This window comes from Dendrobates tinctorius, unplaced genomic scaffold (assembly GCF_039654945.1).
Source record: "Dendrobates tinctorius isolate UK_male_01 unplaced genomic scaffold, ASM3965494v1 ptg000032l, whole genome shotgun sequence".
Classification (NCBI taxonomy): Eukaryota; Metazoa; Chordata; class Amphibia; order Anura; family Dendrobatidae; genus Dendrobates; species Dendrobates tinctorius.
In genome coordinates, this window is record NW_027361700.1 from 21,119,538 (window position 1) to 21,139,146 (window position 19,609).

General features: G+C 45.2%; 1 protein-coding gene across 2 annotated transcripts in view; it reads left to right on the top strand.

Moving 5' to 3' along the window:
• The first annotated feature begins 6,595 nt into the window (after positions 1–6,595).
• Positions 6,596–19,609, top strand: part of GRB7 (growth factor receptor bound protein 7) — a 192,553-nt gene continuing 179,539 nt past the window's right edge. The window contains exon 1 of one of the 2 annotated variants that reach the window (XM_073572584.1): positions 6,596–7,185. In XM_073572584.1, the coding sequence (XP_073428685.1) occupies positions 7,015–7,185 (171 nt within the window). In that variant the 5' untranslated portion in view covers positions 6,596–7,014. The remainder of the gene's footprint in view (positions 7,186–19,609) is intronic. The other variant, XM_073572590.1, reaches the window with a different exon arrangement.

Here is a 19,609-nt window from a genome sequence, read left to right on the forward strand (position 1 = left end):
CTTTGTGCAATCACGTGCAATCCATACTGGGCCTAACACCGTCTGAGCCTGCCTCATGCTGTATAGACATATATTTTGAATGTGTACGCTATCCATACATGTTATCCAGGGATACGGTACCCTTTCTAACCTTTGTGCAATCACGTGCAATCCATACTGGGCCTAACACCGTCTGAGCCTGCCTCATGCTGTATAGACATATATTTTGAATGTGTACGCTATACATACATGTTATCCAGGGATACGGTACCCTTTCTAACCTTTGTGCAATCACGTGCAATCCATACTGGGCCTAACACCGTCTGAGCCTGCCTCATGCTGTATAGACATATATTTTGAATGTGTACGCTATCCATACATGTTATCCAGGGATACGGTACCCTTTCTAACCTTTGTGCAATCACGTGCAATCCATACTGGGCCTAACACCGTCTGAGCCTGCCTCATGCTGTATAGACATATATTTTGAATGTGTACGCTATCCATACATGTTATCCAGGGATACGGTACCCTTTCTAACCTTTGTGCAATCACGTGCAATCCATACTGGGCCAAACACCGTCTGAGCCTGCCTCCTGAGACATATATTTTGAATGTGTACGCTATCCATACATGTTATCCAGGGATACGGTACCCTTTCTAACCTTTGTGCAATCACGTGCAATCCATACTGGGCCTAACACCGTCTGAGCCTGCCTCCTGAGACATATATTTTGAATGTGTACGCTATCCATACATGTTATCCAGGGATACGGTACCCTTTCTAACCTTTGTGCAATCACGTGCAATCCATACTGGGCCTAACACCGTCTGAGCCTGCCTCATGCTGTATAGACATATATTTTGAATGTGTACGCTATCCATACATGTTATCCAGGGATACGGTACCCTTTCTAACCTTTGTGCAATCACGTGCAATCCATACTGGGCCTAACACCGTCTGAGCCTGCCTCATGCTGTATAGACATATATTTTGAATGTGTACGCTATCCATACATGTTATCCAGGGATACGGTACCCTTTCTAACCTTTGTGCAATCACGTGCAATCCATACTGGGCCTAACACCGTCTGAGCCTGCCTCCTGAGACATATATTTTGAATGTGTACGCTATCCATACATGTTATCCAGGGATACGGTACCCTTTCTAACCTTTGTGCAATCACGTGCAATCCATACTGGGCCTAACACCGTCTGAGCCTGCCTCATGCTGTATAGACATATATTTTGAATGTGTACGCTATCCATACATGTTATCCAGGGATACGGTACCCTTTCTAACCTTTGTGCAATCACGTGCAATCCATACTGGGCCTAACACCGTCTGAGCCTGCCTCATGCTGTATAGACATATATTTTGAATGTGTACGCTATCCATACATGTTATCCAGGGATACGGTACCCTTTCTAACCTTTGTGCAATCACGTGCAATCCATACTGGGCCTAACACCGTCTGAGCCTGCCTCCTGAGACATATATTTTGAATGTGTACGCTATCCATACATGTTATCCAGGAATACGGTACCCTTTCTAACCTTTGTGCAATCACGTGCAATCCATACTGGGCCTTAAACCGTCTGAGCCTGCCTCATGCTGTATAGACATATATTTTGAATGTGTACGCTATCCATACATGTTATCCAGGGATACGGTACCCTTTCTAACCTTTGTGCAATCACGTGCAATCCATACTGGGCCTAACACCGTCTGAGCCTGCCTCCTGAGACATATATTTTGAATGTGTACGCTATCCATACATGTTATCCAGGGATACGGTACCCTTTCTAACCTTTGTGCAATCACGTGCAATCCATACTGGGCCTAACACCGTCTGAGCCTGCCTCATGCTGTATAGACATATATTTTGAATGTGTACGCTATCCATACATGTTATCCAGGGATACGGTACCCTTCCTAACCTTTGTGCAATCACGTGCAATCCATACTGGGCCTAACACCGTCTGAGCCTGCCTCATGCTGTATAGACACATATTTTGAATGTGTACGCTATCCATACATGTTATCCAGGGATACGGTACCCTTTCTAACCTTTGTGCAATCACATGCAATCCATACTGGGCCTAACACCGTCTGAGCCTGCCTCCTGAGACATATATTTTGAATGTGTACGCTATCCATACATGTTATCCAGGGATACGGTACCCTTTCTAACCTTTGTGCAATCACGTGCAATCCATACTGGGCCTAACACCGTCTGAGCCTGCCTCATGCTGTATAGACATATATTTTGAATGTGTACGCTATCCATACATGTTATCCAGGGATACGGTACCCTTTATAACCTTTGTGCAATCACGTGCAATCCATACTGGGCCTAACACCGTCTGAGCCTGCCTCCTGAGACATATATTTTGAATGTGTACGCTATCCATACATGTTATCCAGGGATACGGTACCCTTTCTAACCTTTGTGCAATCACGTGCAATCCATACTGGGCCTAACACCGTCTGAGCCTGCCTCATGCTGTATAGACATATATTTTGAATGTGTACGCTATCCATACATGTTATCCAGGGATACGGTACCCTTTCTAACCTTTGTGCAATCACGTGCAATCCATACTGGGCCTAACACCGTCTGAGCCTGCCTCATGCTGTATAGACATATATTTTGAATGTGTACGCTATCCATACATGTTATCCAGGAATACGGTACCCTTTCTAACCTTTGTGCAATCACGTGCAATCCATACTGGGCCTTAAACCGTCTGAGCCTGCCTCCTGAGACATATATTTTGAATGTGTACGCTATCCATACATGTTATCCAGGGATACGGTACCCTTTCTAACCTTTGTGCAATCACGTGCAATCCATACTGGGCCTAACACCGTCTGAGCCTGCCTCATGCTGTATAGACATATATTTTGAATGTGTACGCTATCCATACATGTTATCCAGGGATACGGTACCCTTTCTAACCTTTGTGCAATCACGTGCAATCCATACTGGGCCTAACACCGTCTGAGCCTGCCTCCTGAGACATATATTTTGAATGTGTACGCTATCCATACATGTTATCCAGGGATACGGTACCCTTCCTAACCTTTGTGCAATCACGTGCAATCCATACTGGGCCTAACACCGTCTGAGCCTGCCTCATGCTGTATAGACACATATTTTGAATGTGTACGCTATCCATACATGTTATCCAGGGATACGGTACCCTTTCTAACCTTTGTGCAATCACATGCAATCCATACTGGGCCTAACACCGTCTGAGCCTGCCTCCTGAGACATATATTTTGAATGTGTACGCTATCCATACATGTTATCCAGGGATACGGTACCCTTTCTAACCTTTGTGCAATCACGTGCAATCCATACTGGGCCTAACACCGTCTGAGCCTGCCTCCTGAGACATATATTTTGAATGTGTACGCTATCCATACATGTTATCCAGGGATACGGTACCCTTTCTAACCTTTGTGCAATCACGTGCAATCCATACTGGGCCTAACACCGTCTGAGCCTGCCTCATGCTGTATAGACATATATTTTGAATGTGTACGCTATCCATACATGTTATCCAGGGATACGGTACCCTTTCTAACCTTTGTGCAATCACGTGCAATCCATACTGGGCCTAACACCGTCTGAGCCTGCCTCCTGAGACATATATTTTGAATGTGTACGCTATCCATACATGTTATCCAGGGATACGGTACCCTTTCTAACCTTTGTGCAATCACGTGCAATCCATACTGGGCGTGAGAACGGCTGGCGAGCTGTTAAGCAAGCTACAGCACCTGTCCAGACAAGTACAGGGATTCCCTAGCGAGGAGACTTATTTGATTGTTTTCAATGTTGGGACAGCAATTTTTGGGGAGCACTATACTCTGGAGAATGATAGATGGGGCCCACCATACACTGGAACATTCCAAAGGTGGACATCAGACACTGGAGCAGCATTTACAGGGCCCATTATACACTAGAGCATTAGAAATGGGGCCCATTATGTTTGGAGCATTATTTGGGCCCATAAGACAGTGGAGCTTCATCCATGGGGACCAACATATACTGTAGCATTATGTGGAGCTCATCATATACTGTTTCAAACATTATATGGGACCAATGATTCTGTATGGAGAAATAGATGGGCCTCGTCATGAGATGTAAAAAGTGAGGTATTTTTCATTGTACTATATCGCTATTTATCTGCCGTATCGGAGCATGATGAGTTGTGGTATGTGTTAAAGGGGCGCTCTTTCGCCCAGGGCACATGAAAACCTGCAGCCAGCCCTCCCCCCCCCACAACTTTAGCCAAATAACCCCCATTTTTCAGTGCGTAACTTGTATTATGAAGTTAATTAAGGTTGACAAGCTTAAGTAAGAAGAATTTATGCTTTTGGCATTCAAATGGGCACTGTAGGTGTGTTTCCTGTCCTCCTCTCACTGCCGACTTTTATTCCCCATTGACTTACATTGGGTTTCGTGTTTCGGGACGACCCCGACTTTTCCCTATAATCGGACGATCTTGCTCGACCCGACTTTTGGAAAAGTCGGGTTTCACGAAACGAAACGCAACCCTAAAAAACCAAAAGTCGCTCAACTCTAGCCAGAATGGTAAAGGCTCAGTCACTGATCAACTCCAGAATGATCAAAGTCTCAAGTTACCAGTGAGTACTGTGACAGTTAGAAGACGCCTGTGTGAAGCTAATCTCTTAGCAAGAAGTCCCCGCAAAGTCCCACTTTTAAAAAAAGACATGTAAAGAAGCAATTTGCCAAAGAACATATCAACTGGCCTAAAAGGGAAATTGAGAAACATTTTGTGGACTGATGAAAGTAAAATTGTTCTTTTTGGGTCCAAAGGCCGCAGACTGTTCATCAGACGACTCCCAAACTCCCAAGCCACAGTACATTCTGAAGACAGTGAAGCATGGTGGTGCAAGCATCATGACATGGACAGGTTTCTCTTACTATAGTGCCGGACCTATTTATCGCATACCAGGGATCATGGACCAGTTTACATATATTAAAATACTTGAAGAGGTCATGTTGCCCTACGCTGAAGAGACTATGCCCTTGAAATGGCTGTTTCAAGAAGACAATGACCCTATACACACCAGTAAATGAGCAAAATCTTGGTTCCAGTCTAGCAAAATTGAGGTTATGGAGAGGCCAGCCCAATCCTCAGACCTTAATCCGATAGAACACTTGTGGGGTGACATCAAAAATTCTGACACAAAGCCAACAAATGTCAAAAAATTGTGGGATGTAGTCAAAGCATCCTGGGCTGAAATAACAGTTGACTGTTAATATGTTGTAAAGTGTGTGGCTCCAAAAACTCAATGTAATACACTGAGCCAGAGCCCTGGATATTTTAGGACCCTAGCAATGCTCCTGCTCAATACTATCAACTTAAGTTCATGATGCTGACCATTCTTCCTTTTAAGAGTAAATATCCCAATTAGACAATATAGATCATGTGGAATCATTACTGCACAACTGAATTTCCAAGAGTTCAAGTGCACAGTGCTTCTGCACAGTGGAGTAACAATGGAGGCGATGGATGAAGTGTGCTCTGCTAAGGATGCCAGGTGTATGAAGGCAACTGTTCCAGATTTTGTCTTAAATATAAGCTATCATCACAAAGTGACCTATTGCTGAATAAAAAAAGTGACATTTTTTTTTCGTAGAAAGCACAATCTGTGTTTAAAATAAAAAATGATAAAACTTGAAATTTTCACAGTGGTCCCTGGGGCATTTTAAGACTCATACTTTCTTTTGTTTCTGGAAACAACACGTGTACATACATAGTCACAATGGTTAGATTCTGACCCAGTATTTTCTTTTGAAATATGTAATGAGTCTGTGCAAAGGTAACTATGAGGAAGGGGGAGCATGGTCAGCTGTGGCATCACTTATTGTAAGTGGAGGATCCTGTTTTTTTCTTTTAGCTGTGTATACAAGTGCTACCTGTCATTGTAGTCCTGCCTGTAATGACAAGGAAACTGCTGAAAACTCTCCCTGAAAAGACAGGAAGTTAGAGTCTAAGATTGCAAGATTACTCATTTTTTTTATTTTTTTTTTAATAAAGATTGTAAAGCCAAATTAATACATGTAACACAAAAATCCAATTTAAGCAGTAGGTCGTTTTGTAATAATAGCTTCCCTTTTGAGGTCCATGAGCTTCAAGTTATGACCAGTCTACTGTAGTGAAGTGTTGCAAGGTTTTTTATGGCTGGAGGAAAAGATTCAATATCTATTAATTGGGCTAAAGTAGACTTGTGTGCTGGTTCCGTCACTGGCACCCAACACCCAGGCCACATGTCGCGCCAGTCATACTGCCAATGCATACCATACCGCCCTACTCATATTGTCTATTGAGGATCACTAGGAAAGTTAGCAGAGCCAGCTGTTAGGTTGGTATTGTTACCGAGGGTGCTGCCAAGGTGGATGGCACTGCGCAGGCAATTGGCAAGCAAAGTGCTCTCCCTCTAACAATACTATAGATAAGACGCTGATCCATAATGTCTGAAGATAACGCCGAGAGAACTTTGTACTATAACTGCAAAAAAAAAAAACTCTGCAGATCTTTACAGAGTTAAAGCTGGGATCATTAGAAGAGCACAGCCGTGATTCCAAGAGCTTGCAATCTAATTCTAAATCTGCTGTGGAGGCTAAGGCCAAAATACTGTGACGGACGACTCCACGTGGAGAGCAGAATATTTTGGACTGTCTGGACTCTGTCTGCTATCACTATGTGTGTGATTTGTGTCAACAACTGAGAGTCGTCGTCACTGCAGAGTCCCAGGCGTATACCGGCTGGAGGGACGGAGATAGGACGCTGTCAGATTTCTGGGTACAGCACCTGGACGGCCTCCACATCTGGGTGATGCTTGGATACAGTGTGTGGAACCTCTAGGACTACTGACACAGCAGCTTATTGCGTCCCGTCGTCACAAAAGATATGGAAAGCGAACACACAACACAAGCCTAATCTTTTTTGCATTTATTTAGTTTCCAGACTCAGAGTGGTGCAGAGTGCCCTATGATTTTGGGCGAGGAGAGGAGAACTTCTCACCCAGTTGGGTGGCAGAGGAAAAAGCGACTTTGTTGGAGGAATGTTCTGGAACAATTATTCTGTTGTTTTAAGAAAAGGAATGGGAAAAAGAGAGTCTCGAATGAGAAGAGGGTTTGTGAGCTGCTCATTGAGAGCAAGGTAAGAAATGACATGAGCACATGGGGAAGGGGCTCGCTGCTTGCTGCACGTCAGAAACCTTTCCAGAAAGTAGCCATATTGTAGTTGAGCAAACAAGGCGGCTCTGAGTTCACAGAGCTTAGTGGTATCCTAATGTAGCAGAGCTGAGATTGTCACACATAGCAATGTGGAATTTCTCACTCGGCCTATAATATTAATATAATGTCTTATCTGCTATTTTACATAGGACTGCAGGTAAACCTACTTCATTATCTGTAAGAAATGTAATCTTTTTAACTGGGGAACCTATTAAATGCTTCATTTAAAGGGTGCAAGTAGGCACAACTGCACCCACTCTCCAACTCCCATTGAGGGGTTTTGTCACAGATGAGCTGTATATATTAGGTAGCACTTACACACTCATCTGATTGGCTGTGAGGTATCACATGGCTAGTGTACACTTCAATATGGGAGGTAATGACGGTATATATAGATGGGTCTGTACTAGAAAATATGAATGAGGCCTCTGAGAGAGCCAGCGCATATTCTTCTTAAAGGGGTTGTCCTTTTCTTTTATCCTAAGGTCACAAATATAAGATTTATGTGGGTCTAATAACTAGTACCCCACTGAACAACTCTTAGCTCCTCTGCCAGCAGCCCGATGTAAGTTTTGTAAGGAGCAAAGCACCATAGTTATGTCACGCTGTCTAGTGGCCAATGCCAGGTACTGCAGGTCAGCTCTTATTGAAGAGAATAGGAGTTGATCTGCAGTGCCAGGAGCTGCCACTAAACTCTAAACACTGTGCTGAGCTGCGGTATTCTGACCTGTACCTTGTTTACATGCTGAAGGTGAAAGAAATAAAATAGAAGTGGGCGCTGGATATTGGTCTCTATTAGAGATGGGCGGACCCCTGGATGTCCGGCGGGTTCAGCCGACAGTTACAAAAAGTTCAGTTTCGGGTACCGGAGCAGTACCCAGACCCAAACCCGAACCCCATTCACTTGAATGGGGGGCCCGAACATCTAGTGTTTGCCACGCTGTCATGTGCATGACAGCGCGGCAAACACCGCTACTGATCTGTAGTGAAATCATCCCCGCCGGTCAGAGATCCACGGTTCCAATGCTGTCAAAAGACAGCGGGTGCGCTCAGCTGTGATCGGAGATATAAAGTTTACCTCCGGTCACTGGTATCAGCTGATGGGACTACAGCCCCCATCATCCGACACCTGCTGCCGCTAATTACAGTGAGAGCAGGAGCGCCGAGAAAAACTCTCACGCTGCTAGCGGGGATCTCCCCGAGGTTACCGCAGCTCAGCCTGGCTGGGAACGGAGCCTCAGTGACCGGACGAAACCTCGATGACGTCATTGCTGGTTACTCATTATCCTCTATATATATTATTCTATATATATATATATATATATATATATATATATATATATATATTCAATATGGGATGATTTCACTGCCGACCAGAAGCGGTGTTTGCCGTGCTGCAATGCACATGACAGCGGGACAAACACCCGGTGTTCGGGGGCCGAACCCGAACAGTGACACGGACTTCCTGGTGAATTCCGTGCCTGAACAGTAGGTGTTCCGTACGGACGCCAAACTTTACTGTTCGGGTTCGCCCCTCTCTAGTCCCTATGGTTCTTATATTTATGACCTATGCTAAGGATAAGTCATTTGATAGAAAAATAGCAGACAACTCCTTTAAAAATGTAAAAAGGTGGCTTCAGCATCCAACAATGATCAATTACACCATTGTGTGCAAAGACCCAGACCTATACTATGGGTAAAGATGGTGCTACTGAAGTCGCCTTCTTTTACTTTTTTTAAGTGTGGTAGTAAGCTTGATGCTGTCTCAATGCCACTATTATTAACTCCATTTAAAGAAACTCTGGCATCTCTGTTAAAATATATATTTTTGTTAATAAATGCTTATATTTCCTATGAAATGACATAACTGGAAGATCCTAAAGTTTAGTGTTCTGACAATTTAGTGTACCATTGCCAATAGGGTGTGTTCCAACACAAGCTAGCATTGCCCAATCAGATCTGATAGTGTTACACTGTGCAGGGACCAGCCTTTTTGATAATGAGAATAATAATGCCATGATGTCAATTTAAGTTTATATTTCCGGGAGGAATAATAGGGGAAAGTCAACATTCTGTGCTCGAAGAAAACCTGGGCTTGATATTTTATGACAAATACAAGTATTTACTAAAACAGAGATGTCAGGAGAGATTGGAGATCTCACCTAACACACCAGGGCTGCACTTTCACCTAGGACTTACAAGTGTATCATTCAATAAAATATGGCATATATAAATGATCTATGACTTCTATGGGGCCTGTAGAGTGGGGAGCTCACAGAACAGGTTAACATTGCATTCTTTAAAGGCATTCTGTTGCATCCAGAAACACTGTTTACCTACAGATATAAGGTTAATCCACAGGTAAATAGTGTTTAAACCCTGTTTAGCCTGCTCTGCACACACTTATTAGGCAACAGACTGTCAATCAAAATATCAGAGAGTGATTACAGTGCATTTACTGTGCAGTGAGCGGAGAGTGTAATGACTGCCTGCACTGCCTCAATGACTGGAAGCAAGCAGCTGCAGAGAGGATAAAACTTCATTTTCTTCCTACAGCCGCTGTTCCAATATGTCGGTTACACAGGATTTAAACACTATTTACCTGCAGAACAACCCTATGGTTCCCTTCAATCATTCATGGTGTGAACCTGTTCCAGTGAGTGACCAGTGTCCGCCCGTATCTTATCTTGCATATCATGCAGAGGACAATACGGAAAACAAGGTGCTTGTTTCAGGAAAACAAGGTGCTTTACAGAACATGATGTAAAATGAACAAGATCAGGTTTACTGAGCTATTCAGTGTGCCTGCTGTGTGGGCACAAATGTGCGAGATACTCCACATTCCGATCTACAGCTAGAGATTTACAGTAACACGGTTATTAACATCCACATATAATGACACAACTAGCGCTAGTATACAGTGTGTATATATATATATATAAAAAAACAGAAATGTGAACGTCTCTTTATAGAGTATTTTCTCCAAGCATCAAAGTAGCACTAGCAATTTCTTAATGGGGTATTCCTATGATATAATTCTATGGCGTATTATTAGGCTAAGCAATGTTTCTAATCTTGGGTGCCCGACTATAATAATGCCCACCGAATCTGAGACAAAGAGGCAGTAGAAAAACTAGAGTCCGATGGGCCCCAGTGCAAAATTTGGACATGAGGCCCCCCATGCATGTCGGTCAGATATAAGAGCCCTTGTAGCATTCCAAATCCTATAACAGTGATGGTGAACCTTTTAGACACTGAGTGCCCTAGCTGCAATACAAAACCCACTTATTTTTCGCAAAGTGCCCTGAATACTGAGGTTTTATATTAGAAAAACAACTCGTACATTAGCGCGTACAGAGACAATATCAAAGAGCTTGTAAGCACTGCACTCCAAGTCTAAGTTACTAACCACCAATTGTAGCGAAGGTCTGTTCTTGAGATTGGAGAGGATTTTTAATCAAAAGTAAGGGTGGTTTCACATTAGCGTTTCAGGCCACAGCGTCGGCCTGCGCATGGCCGCCGCTAAGCCCCGCCCCCTGCCGCGCCTCCTCCAGTAGCTCCGCCTAGGGGCGCATGACGCTGCATGCGACCTGCGTCCCCTATCTTTAGCACTGGGGACGCAGGCCGTGCACAGGTATGCGTTTGGCAGCGCATGCGTCCTTTTGACGGTGTGCCAAGCGCATCAAATTGCAACAGGCTGTCTACATGGCTCCTCACCCCTATCCTGGTATGCATGGCTCCTCATCCCTATCCTGGTATGCTGGCTCCATATCCCCATCCTTGTATGCATGGCTCCTCATCCCTATCCTTGTATGCATGGCTCCTTATCCCCATCCTTGTCTGCATGGCTCCTTATCTCCATCCTTGTCTGCATGGCTCCTTATCCCCACCCTTGTCTGCATGGCTCCTTATCCCTATCCTTGCATGCATAGTTCCTCATCCCTATCCTTGTATGGATGGCTCCTTATTACCATCCTTGTCTGCACGGCTCCTTCTCCCTATTCTTGCATGCATTGTTCCTCTTCCCTGGTATGCATGGCCCCTTATCCCCATCCCTGTCTACATTGCTCCTTATCCCCATCCCTGTCTTCATGGCTCCTCATCCCTGTCCTGGTATGCATGGCTCCTTATCCCCATCCTTGTCTGCATGGTTCCTTATCCCTATCCTTGCATGCATGGTTCCTCATCACTATCTTTGTATGCATAGCTTCTTATCCACATCCCTGTCTGCATGGCTCCTCATCCCTGTCCTGGTATGCATGGCTCCTTATCCCCATCCTTGTCTGCATGGTTCCTTATCCCTATCCTTGCATGCATGGTTCCTCATCACTATCTTTGTATGCATAGCTTCTTATCCACATCCCTGTCTGCATGGCTCCTCATCCCTGTCCTGGTATGTATGGCTCTTTATCCCCATCCTTGTATGTATAGCCCCCATGAGAAAAGCATTAAAAAAACATCCTACTTACCTTCCCTCGCTGAATCTTGTTCCTGTCCAGCAGCATCTGCGGCTTAGCGATCAAGTGTTCCTGCTCATTAAGTTAATGAATATACACCTCTCTCCACACCTATATGAGTGGAGAAAGGTGAATATTCATTACCTTAGGCTGGTTTCACATTTGTGTTTTTTAGCGCTGGAAAAAAACGCATATGTGCGCATGCGTTTTTTCCCCTATATTTAACATGGGTGCGCATACCTGCGCGCTTGTAAGCGCATGTATGCGATTTTCATGCGCTGCGTTTTTTTGGGGTGTGCGTTTGGATTTTCCAGACGCAGCATGTTGCATTTTTTGGCCCTGCAAAAAAGCGCATGCGCACATATGCGCACGTTTTGCGCTAAAAATGGCCATTATAGCCTATGGATGCGCATATGTGCGCACTGGCATGCTCATGTATGCGTTTTTTTGCATATGCGTTTTTTTTAGGTTTAGGTTAGAGTTAGGGTTAGTTAAGGGGGTTTAGGGTTAGGGTTAGGGTCAGGGTCAGGGTTAGGGTTGGGGTTTGGGTCAGGGTTAGGGTTAAGTATGGTTTGGTTAAGGGTTAGGGTCAGGGTTAGGGTCAGGATTAGGGTTAAGTATGGTTTGGTTAAGGGTTAGGGTCAGGGTTAGGGTTAGGGTTAGGGTTAGGGTCAGGGTTAGGGTTAGGGTTAGGGTCAGGGTTAGGGTTAGGGTCAGGGTTAGGGTTAAGTATGGTTTTGTTAAGGGTTAGGGTCAGGGTTAGGGTCAGGATTAGGGTTAAGTATGGTTTGGTTAAGGGTTAGGGTCAGGGTTAGGGTTAGGGTTAGGGTTAGGGTCAGGGTTAGGGTTAGGGTCAGGGTTAGGGTTAGGGTCAGGGTTAGGGTTAGGGTTAGGGTCAGGGTTAGGGTTAGGGTCAGGGTTAGGGTTAAGTATGGTTTTGTTAAGGGTTAGGGTCAGGGTTAGGGTTAGGGTTAGGGTCAGGGTCAGGGTTAGGGTTAGGGTTAGGGTCAGGGTTAGGGTTAGGGTTAGGGTCAGGGTTAGGGTTAGGGTTAGGGTTAGTTAGGGTTTAGGGTTTGGGTTAGGGTTAAGTATGATTTGGTTAAGGGTTAGGGTCAGGGTTAGGGTTAGGGTCAGGGTTAGGGTTAGGGTCAGGGTTAGGGTTAGTAAAGTCATGGTTTGGGTTAGTGTGAGGGGCCACCCTTATGTTGGAAAAAAACGCAAACGCGGTAAAAACGCACTAAAAACGCATACAAACGCATAAAAACGCTGCGTTTTTTTCATGCATGCTCATAAAAATGCTTGAAAAAAACGCAGCAGTTGTATGCTTTTGTATGCGTTTTTTCAATGCGTTTTTTTGCGGGAAAAACGCGCTGCAAAAAAAAGCAAGTGTGAAACTAGCCTTAATGAGTGGGCACCCATGCTAGCCCGCTGGCTTCTGGAAGCCGGCGACTGCGGCTGAAACTGTGCGCACTATAAGAGAAATGAATATTCATTGCCAGTGCAGTGAATATTCATTTCTCTTCAGCAGCGAGCACAGGAGTTAGCTGCAGTCGCCGGCTCCTGCCTCCTGTGATCCGCTGCTCCGCTGCTCCCCTCCCCCGCCATCTTCTAGTTCTAAGGAGATGGCGCACATGCCCACCGAGCGTGCTCTGTGCGCCCCTCTCTGCTACGCGTGCCCTAGGTTTGCCGCCACTGTCCTATAAGAACATACATGTTGCCCATTCTGGTATATATGTCCCCCACCCTGTTATATATGGCCCTCATCCTAGCCCCATCCTGGTATATATGTCCCCCATCCAGGGCCCCTTTCTAGTATACAGTGGCATGTAAAAGTTTGGGCAGAGTTAATTTGAACAGTTAAAGAAGATGAAGATGAAATGATCTCTAAAAAGCCTGAAGTTAAAGATGACACATTTCCATTGTATTTTAGGCCAAAAAATATATATTTGTCTTTTTTTTTTTCATTTTAAAAACTTCAAGAAGGGAAATGGGCCTATTCAAAAGTCTGTGCACCTTGGAGATTTGTATGCTCAGATAACTTTGACCAAGGTTTCAGACATTAATTAGCCGGTTAAGATTATGGCTTGTTTACTATCATTGTTAGGAAAGGCCAGGTGATGCAAATTTCCCAGGTTTATAAAAACCCAGCCTCCTCTAACCTTGTGCCAAAAAAAAGCAGGCATGGGTTCTTCTAAGCATTCTGAAAATGAAAATAGTGGAGGCCCAAAAAGCAGGTGAAGGCTATAAGAAGATAGCAATGCGTTTTCCAGTTGCCCTTTCCTCAGTTCAAAATGTAATTAAGAAATGGCAGTTAACAGGAACTGTGGACGTCAAGATAATATCTGGAAGACCAAGCAAGATTTCAGTGAGAGGTGGAGACGTTCGTAGGATTGCTAGAGAGGCAAATCACAACCCCCCACTTAGACTACAAAATTACTTAAAAAAGATTTAGCAGACTTTGGAGTTGTAGTACATTGTTCTATTGTTCACAGACACCAGCACAAATATGGCCTTCATGGAAGAGTCATCAGAAGAAAACCTCTCCTGCATCCGCACCATAAAATTCAACGTCAGGAGTATGCAAAATGACATCTAAGCAAGCCTGATGCTTTGTGGAAACAGTTCCTGTGGACTGATGAAGTTAAAATAGAATGCTTTGGCCACAATGGTCAAAAATATGTGTGAAGAATAAAGGGCACAGAATTTCAGGAAAAGAACATCTCACCAACTGTTAATCATGGGGGTGGAGCAATCATACTTTGGCGTTGTGTTGCAGCCAATGGCACAGGGAACATTTCACAGGTAGAGGGAAGAATGGATTCAATGAAATTTCAACAAAACCTAACATAACACCATCTGTAAAAAACCTGAAATTGAAAAGAGAATCACTTCTACAAATGGATAATGATCCTAAACACACATCAAAATCCACAATAGACTACCTAAAAAAGCACAAGCCGATGGTTTTCCAATGACCCTCACAGTGTCAGGAACACCGCACTGCACTTGCTCACTGAGCCAGTGCGCGTGTCCTGCGTGCAAAGATTGTGCACAAAGATACCTGCGGAGTGGGCAGCAGTGGTGACAATGCATGCTCCAGAACCTGAAGCACGTGACTGCTGGGGGCGTGGCCTAAGCTCCGCAGAGCTAGGAGCTGCAGGGAAACTCCTAGAAAGGTAACTACAGGACAATGTTACCAAGGGGCATAGACACATACAGAAACAAGCCGGGTCATACACGGGAAGCAAGCAAGCAATGCAGAGTACACGCGCACCAGGGGTCAGACACACCAGAACAACAGTATAACTGACAGAGAATTCTTGTTTGGAGTGAGTATAAATACCCCTCCAAGATCCAAAGAGAGGCCGGCAAAAGTTAACCCTGTGAGAACAGGACACTAACCATGTCCTAACCATGACACACAGTCTCCTGATCTGAATATCATTTAAAATCTGTGGCTAGACCTCAAAATAGCAGTGCATGTAAGATGACCCATCAATCTCACAGAACTGGAAGAATTTGCCAAGGAAGAATGGATGAAAAATCTGTCAAACAAGAATTGAAAGACTCTTGGCTGGCTACAAAATGCGTTTACAAGCTCTGATACTATCAAAAGGAGGTGCTACTAGGTACTAAACATGCAGGATGTCCAAACTTTTGCATGAGCCCATTTTCCTTCTTGTAATTTTTAAAATGTAAAAGATGAAAAAAAATATTTTTTTTGCCTAAAATACAAAAGAAATCTTTAATTTTAGCTCTTTTAGAGATCATTTCATCTTCAGCTTCCTTAACTGTTTACAATAACATTCATTTTAACCATGGGTGCCAAAACGTTTACATGCCTCTGTATATTTCCCACACCCTGGGCCCCTTCCTTGTATATGGAGCGCCCCGCAGGACCTTAGGTTACTCGGTCCAGGGCCCATTGACTTCAATGGGGGATACCACGGTGGCAGTGACCCGATCCGTGGCCCTGGGCGTCCAGTAATAAAATAGAGGAAAGTTGTGTGATGTTTAAGTGTGACGCCACCCGTGGTGTTCGGCAATGAGTGGCCGACGCTGCGGTTTTGGTCCTCTGGGGCAAAGAATGGTTCGGCTCCCCACGGGTAGAGTGGGGGGCCCCAGGGCAAAGATATTTGATTAATGGTTCAGATGGCGGTGAATGTTGGGGTGCAGAGAAATAAGAGAAGGACACAGAGAGGTGCAGTTTCTTTACCTTTTACTGGCAAGTTGTTGCAATCCGGAGTACCACATACAGGTGATGGATTGAGTCTGGCTCGCCTGGAGGCATTCAGGGGATCCACCCTGCCAGGTCGGGGTTTGCGACCTTCCTTCTCCGCTTTGTGTGCGGGTCTCTGCTGTTTGTAACTAAGCTGCGACCCTCTAGTGCGTGATGGTTTCTCTAACCTGTATGGCTGTCAGCGTGAGCCTATTCCACGGGTACTGTCCTTTTCACCATCAGCCCCGGGCTCTTGATCCGCTGCCATGCCCTCAGGTGTTCAATATCGCTCAGGAACTTGCAGTCCCCTGTACTTCCAGATTCGGCGGTCAGGACATACAGCTCCTGCCCACCCAGGACTCTGGTGTTCCTTTCTCTCTATTAGCGCTTCACTCTGGGGTCTGCTATACTCAGTTTTTAGCTTCCCCAGAGCCTTTCTGTCTCTGCTTGTGTCCTTTTCCCTCTTCACAGATCAGCTCCCTGTCTCCAACTGACTGGATCTTCCAGAAAGATCCTTTACCTCAGGATTAACTGTCTTGTCACCAGCTCAGCTGCTCTTGTTTCCATGACAACTCCCCCGTTTTCTCTCACAGCTGACTGCTTGCTGACTCACTAACCCCCTCTGCTGGCCAGAATTTATGAGGCAGCTCCCCTTTCTGACCTGCAGCAAGAATTGTCATGTAATCTGTTACCTGGCATGGGGCCCCCCCTATCTCCAGGCATGACTTCAACCCTTAGAGGGAGGCAATGTCACTGTGACAATCGGACTCTGGGGTGTCAGATTCCCCCCAGTGAAGTTCAGTACTCCCAGACTGAGGAAACATAACAAGAATTGTTAACAACAATGAATGAAAATCTACAAAGTCTTAAAAATGTAAAAATTATCAAAACCAGAAAAGAAAAAGGAACAACGCAGTTACTGCAGTGACCAGTCCTTACGCTGCCGTCCAGGAATTGTCTTTGTCCTTGTACCTGGGGTTTGGTTGGTGGGAACCGCCTTAGCCCACTTTGTGTGTCATCCCTGGGCGTGGCTACAGGGCACTCTGTAGATGGGCCTGGTTTTTCGGCCACACCGGCGGCTTATTTTCAAGGCCAAGTTGGGGTAACTATTTACAAATTAAGTTCTGACCACACATAGTCCTGTGGCCCAATTGTCCTTTAACAGCTTATTACGAATACTTTAAAAGTTCATACAGTAAGTCTCTGTAGGCTCTCATGCTTAACGGTTACAACTATACATTCTTATTAATTAATTTACATTATATACTCTCTATAACGGACAGGGATCTGACCTCTGGTACTACGAGCGGATCTACGCAGTGTAGGTATCTCTGATGACCTGACTTGTTCTCTGATGTCTACTGTTGGTGCACTAGTCACTACTCTATAAGTAGACTTGTGTAATATAGGTATTCTGGACTGCCTTCTCTTGACTCCTAGACTGGCCATGAGATTGACAGATTCGCTGCTAGCAGGGGAAAGATTTCCGCATTCCACTGCAGATGTGGCATCTGTTACTGGAGCCATTTCATTAAGAGTCTCTGCTTCATCCGATGCAGTAGGCTGGTGAAAGGTTAGGACTGGTACTACGATAGCCTGATTCACTTGTGTCCACGTCCGAGGAAATTCTCCAAGGATAGTATGGATCTTCTCTTCCACCTCTACTGTGGGCCGTGGAGTGTCTTGGACTTCCTCTTTGTCTTTCAATTGATCAGAGCACACCTTTAGATGATCTCTTGAGACTACCTCTAAGGTTTCTCCTCCATCCTTACTGATGAGGCACACCTTGGTGTTATTAAAGTCTGAAGGTATAATGGTGTATGGCACTGCCTCCCACTGATCATCTAGTTTGTGAACTCGTCTGTTTCTTTTGAGTACTTGTTCTCCTGGTGTCAAGGGAACTGCAGGGGCGTGTTTATTGTAATTCCTTTCCTGCCTCTGTCTTGCTTGGGATAAACTTTTCTCCACACATTCTTGCACTTTGCGGTATTGTTGCTGCCGCTCTGTATCCCAGTCTGCATCTGGTGATATCGTCTCAGGTGTTAAGACTCCCATGTCTAAATCAATGGATAACTTGCCAGGTCTTGCCCTCATCAGGTAGGCCGGAGTGCAATTGGTGGCATTTACCGGTATATGATTATATAGATCTACGCGATCTGGCAACTTCTCTGGCCACTGGTTTCGTTCTTCCAGAGGTAAGGTCTTCAATAAGTCAATGACCACCTGGTTCATCTTCTCACACATGCCATTTGTCTGTGGATGGTATGGCGTCGTCCTGATTTTCTTGCAACCGTACATGTTACAGAACTCCTGGAAGACTTCTGCCTCAAAGGCTGGACCTTGGTCGGTGAGCACTTGTTCAGGGTATCAGTGCGGTCGACAAAAGTATTTCTGAAATGCCTTGGCTGCTGTCTTCGCTGTTTGGTCTTTAACAGGCACGACTACCAAGAACCTTGAGTAATGGTCAACGATGGTCAGAGCAAAGGTGTAGCCATTCCTACTCGGAGTTAACTTCACGTGCTCCAAGGCTACCAGTTAAAGCGGCTGTTTTGTGATGATCAGCTGTAATGGGTCTCACTGGCTATTACGGTCTTTCCTGCGCAGGTTGCATGGGCCACATTCTCGGCACCACTTCTCAATGGCTCTCCTCATGCCAACCCAGTAGAATCTTTCACGAAGTAGGACCTCCAACTTCTTCCACCCGAAGTGTCCTGCTACATTGTGGTACACCTTCAAGACCATTGGCGCATCCCTTTACGGGACTACCATCTGCCAGACCAGTTCGTGTGTGCGCGAGTTGATGTTCCTCCGACACAGTTTACCCTCGTAGATGAACAGCTTGCCTCTCTCCTTCCATAACTGCTGTGCTTCCTGTGGGTCATCTGGACCAGGGTGTGAATCAGCTTGTGCCAGCCACTCCTTTACTAGGTGAACAGTTGGGTCACTATCTTGTGTCTCTGCCCACTCATGATGAGGTAATGGATTCAACGTTGCCTCTCGTACGTTAAAGCGCTTATTCCTCACCCCTTGGGAGCGCTGGGCTGCAACTGGATGGTGGAAGGCTGGTAACTCGATTTCTTTGAGTTCTTCTGGATCTTCTCCCCCGTCTGGTGAATTGGGCATCCTGGACAGCGCATCCGCATTAGCATTCTTATGTCCTGCTCGGTACTTGATGTTAAACTCGTAGTTGGACAGCTGGGCCATCCATCGCTGCTTTAGTGCCCCTAGCGTTGCCATTTCAAGGTGGGTTAACGGATTATTGTCCGTGTAGATGGTGAACTTTGCCGAAGCCAAGTAGTGCTTGAAGCGCTCTGTTACCAACCAAACTATGGCAAGGAACTCCAGTTTAAAGGAACTGTAGTTGTCGGGGTTCCTCTTAGTGGGACGAAGCTTCCTGCTGGCGTAGGCAATCACTCTCTGTCTGCCTTTCTGCACTTGTGACAGCACTGCTCCCAACCCCACGTTGCTGGCATCAGTGTAAAGTACAAATGGTTGGTCATAGTCAGGGTAGCCCAGGATCTCATCTCCCGTGAGGGCCAATTTCAACTTGATGAAGGACTCTTCTATCCTTTTGTTCCACTCGAACGGAAGACTTGGCTTTCTTGAATTGGCCCACTAGAAGATCTTGCAGGGGTGCAGCTATTTTGGTGAAGTCCTTGATAAATCTTCGG